The following is a 3,830-nucleotide window of genomic DNA, read 5'->3' on the forward strand; positions in this document are numbered from 1 at the left end:
TACAAGTACACAAAACAGTGACTCAGTTACAGTAATGTGAGTAGATGTAATGAGTTACTTCCAGTCTTGACAGCAGCTGTTTTTGTGTTTTACAGGTAAAAGGTCCAGACAGGCTTTGAATTTCATATCAACAAAAAATAACCCTAATAAACTATATTAGACTATATATCAAACATCCATTTCTGGACCAAAAAGACATTTGGTGGGACAGGAGATAAACTTTCACATAATTTTTCCAGGGTTTCTGCAGGTTTCAGTTTTTAAATGCTGTCTGGAATTGAATTTCAGAATTTTATTTTAAAAACCAAAATACAGAAGCCGAGCTGTCTAAACAGCTTATTTCTGATTCAACATGACTGAATGTTCTGAAACTATAAATGGGCAGAAGAAGAAGAAGGAGGAGGACAACAGGAAAATAATCATTAAGGGACACAGAGCCCAATTTTGTTCAGTGAAGCAGATAAGATGAAGATCCAGTTATAAACTTCCTGGATCTTTATCCTTCATCTCCGGCGTTGTGTCGCTGCATCGGGTCACATGGGAACAGAAGGAAACGGTTTGGATAAAGAGTCAGGATCGTTCTGGGCTCTCAGGAATATTTGTTCCATCTGTGGTCAGGCTGCTGTGACCTCTGACCTTTGACCTCCTCACTACTGGAAGCTTCTTCTGCTGTTGATCTCAGTGTGAAAGTCACAGGAATGACTCGAATGAAGATAAAACTAAGAGATATGAAGCAGCAGTGTGGAGGTTCGAGGATGGAGGGAGATTTTAATGAAGAGATCTGATTCCTCAATAATAATAATGAGAATAATAATAATAGTTTCTTCTTTTCTTGAGACATGAGACACAAATATACATAAATATTTCAGAACAAATTTGAGAACTTTGCTTTCAAGAATCACAGATTTATAAGTTTTGTCTTAGGAGGCAAAATAAGAAAGTGGCTTCTCTCTCTCCAACTGATCTCCTATTGGTTTACACTTTTGATTGATCCCTCCCTGCATTAAGCCCCGCCCCAACATCCTGTTTCGACAGGAAATACATCACATGAAGGAAGCAAGATGTTCTGTTTCATTGTGAGTTTAGCTTCGGTCTGAATATTAAATCAGCTCAACACAACAACCAAAAAAGAACAGGAAGACTTTTCTGAAAAAGGAATTTTATTATTGAATTTTTCCTTTAAACAATTAGATTATTGCACATTGGTATCATAAAACAGCTCATTTATTTGGCTAAAAGTTCAACATCAGCTTCAGTAAACACTTCAGAGCGTCATGAAGAGACAAAGAACCAGAGAGGAACCAGAGAGGAACCTGTGAGGAACCAGAGAGGAACCTGTGAGGAACCGGAGAGGAACCTGTGAGGAACCGGAGAGGAACCTGTGAGGAACCAGAGAGGAACCTGTGAGGAACCAGAGAGGAACCTGTGAGGAACCAGCCGGAGCGTTCCTGTCTGCAACACTCCGGTAAACACTCTTACAAAAACCCACATGTGAATTCAAAGCTCATGTGCTTTTTTAACACGTTGGTTTTCATATGTGAATGTGAAATTTCCCATGTGAACATTTTCACCTGTGAATTCTCTTTGCGTGTGAAATTAAGTTTCCACATGTGAAACAAATATTTTCATACTGTATGTACTGGCAGGTGAAAATGTGAAAAAAAAATTCACATGGAAAAAAAAACATTTTCACCAATGAATTGAAATTTTCACATCTCAAGTAAAAATCATGTGATGTCACAATACAATGTGAAAATAATTGTTCACATATGGAAAAACGTATGTTCAAAGCACGTGGATTTTTTGTAAAATTCTTCAGTACAAAAATACAGTCGTGTTTTCGTGGCTCGTCGGCCCGCAGGCCCGAAGGAATCACATTTTTACCAATAATCGATCCACAGGGATCAATAGGTCTCGTCTTTCACAGGAGAGCAGAATAAAAACTGAACTAATCTGAATGTTCAAGTCATGTAATTTGTGGTCGTGACTGATGGGTTTCCTCCAGATCCACGACGGTCGACTCAGTTTCCTCATGAACAGGATTCAGTTCAGCTGAGAAACGACAGAAGTTTCTTCCTCTGGACTCTGACGTCAGACCGTTTGGTTTCCTGAACCTGACTGATGTGATGCTAGAAGAAGAGAGGAGGAGGAACGACTGGAGGAACTGAGGAGGAGGAAAAGTAAAGTAATAAACTGAGTAGAATAAATAATTACTAATAGAAAGAGTAGAGTAACTGTAGGCCTGCTGCTGCCAGGGAGTAAAAAGTGAAGTAATATAATGAGTAAAGTAACTAAGTGCTGCTCAGGGAGGAAGAAGGAAAGTAATAGAATAATGAGTAACTAATTACTAATAGAAAGAGTAGAGTAACAAATTACTGCTCATTATAGAACTGACAGAAATGGTAAAGTTAAGTAATAAAATGAAAAGAATGACTAATTACTAACCACTACAAAAACCAAAACCCTTCATTTTATCCCTGAAATGTCCTTAATTTCTCCATTACATAAATATTAATTATCCATTAAAAATAACATAGATTTTAAAAAAGTAAGAGTTAGTATTATGGATTTTTAAGGGATTGATTCATGGTTTGATGGCACTAGTAATTAAGGGATTTTTGTGCCTTCTGTGCAGGTTTACATATTAATGAGCTATTAAGGGAAAGTTGCTGTCTCCCTGAATTTTTTCATTATATTATAAAGTCAAACATTGAGGGGAGTTTAAGGGGGTTTCAATTGGGTCTCCTTCATTAATAACTCCCTTAACTAATTTTAAGGGGATTTTGCATTAATTAAGGAGTTAAGGTTAAGGTTATTTTAAGGGATTAGCAGTTCGTTCGTCGTAGAGGAACCAGGCAGGCCGCTGCTGCAGGGAGTGACAGGCTTTTTAAATAAGTAACTAGTAAGGAGTAATCTATTACTTTCTCTCAGTAACGACCCCCACACTGTCGGTGAGCAGCTCCGTTCCGGACCCGGGCTCGGGCTCGGGCTCCGGGGAGCTGGAGCTCCACCAGCCGGCCTCCTGCTGCCGGTGGGTCGGCAGGTTGGCCGGATCCTCCGCGGTGACAGCGGGAGGAGGCTCGGTGTTCAGGCCGGGCTCGGTGAAGCCCTGCCCGGCCTGCCGCGGCTCGGCCGGCCCGGTGGGAGCGGAGACCTGACCAAAACCTCCGGTCTGCCTCACCGGGGCTTCCCCCGGTGTGACGTATATAGAGACAGATTTACCATTAGTGTTACTGTTAGTATCAGTATCAGTAGTGTTAGTATTAGAATTTATATTAGTATCAGTGTTAGTATTAATATCGGTGTTAATAATAGTATTAGTATCACTACGTATCTCCGTGTTATCATCCGTCCCGGTGCTCCTCCCCGGTGTCCCGGGCCGGCTCCGTCCCCGGCTGTGTCCCGGGCCGGCGGTTGGTTTCCAGATCAGACTGTAGTAGACCGCCAGGATGACGGCAGCCAGGGACACGGACAGCACGTACGCGGTGACCGTGGCCAGTCTCACCCACTTCTTGTTGGTCTTGGCCAGCAGCTTGGCCTTCTGGTCGCCGGTGTAGGTGGCCGGTTTGCCCCGCTCCATGCTGGGGTCGAGTCCCGGTCCTTCGCGGTAGCCCGGTTCTTGGTCCTGCGGTCCTCCTGCACGTCCGCCTCGGCCGTTCAGGACAGATCCGGAGTGGAGGAGGAGAAGGTCTGGTCGGGTCCGGTCCGGTCCGGTCGGTGCCTCTGCAGCCCGGCGCGGTGCCTCAGCCTCCCGATCCGTCCATCAGCAGACCCGGTCCGTCTTCAGTCCAGCTTCAGCTCATCAGTTCATCAGTTCATCAGTTCATCAG

At 43.3% G+C, this 3,830-nt stretch overlaps 1 protein-coding gene across 1 annotated transcript; it reads right to left on the bottom strand.

Annotated features, from left to right (window-relative positions):
* Positions 1 to 1,142: 1,142 nt before the first annotated feature.
* On the bottom strand, positions 1,143 to 3,830 carry LOC139923365 (uncharacterized). The gene has a single exon (XM_071914105.2). The coding sequence runs from the start codon at positions 3,578 to 3,580 to the stop codon at positions 2,918 to 2,920; it is 663 nt and encodes a 220-aa protein (XP_071770206.2). The 5' UTR covers positions 3,581 to 3,830; the 3' UTR covers positions 1,143 to 2,917.

The sequence above is a fragment of the Centroberyx gerrardi genome, chromosome 18, assembly GCF_048128805.1.
Source record: "Centroberyx gerrardi isolate f3 chromosome 18, fCenGer3.hap1.cur.20231027, whole genome shotgun sequence".
Lineage (NCBI taxonomy): Eukaryota > Metazoa > Chordata > Actinopteri > Beryciformes > Berycidae > Centroberyx > Centroberyx gerrardi.

What these genes read in the sequence shown, in the direction of transcription:
- LOC139923365 (XM_071914105.2), bottom strand. Translation starts at nt 3,580, where the DNA reads ATGGAGCGGGGCAAACCGGCCACCTACACCGGCGACCAGAAGGCCAAG.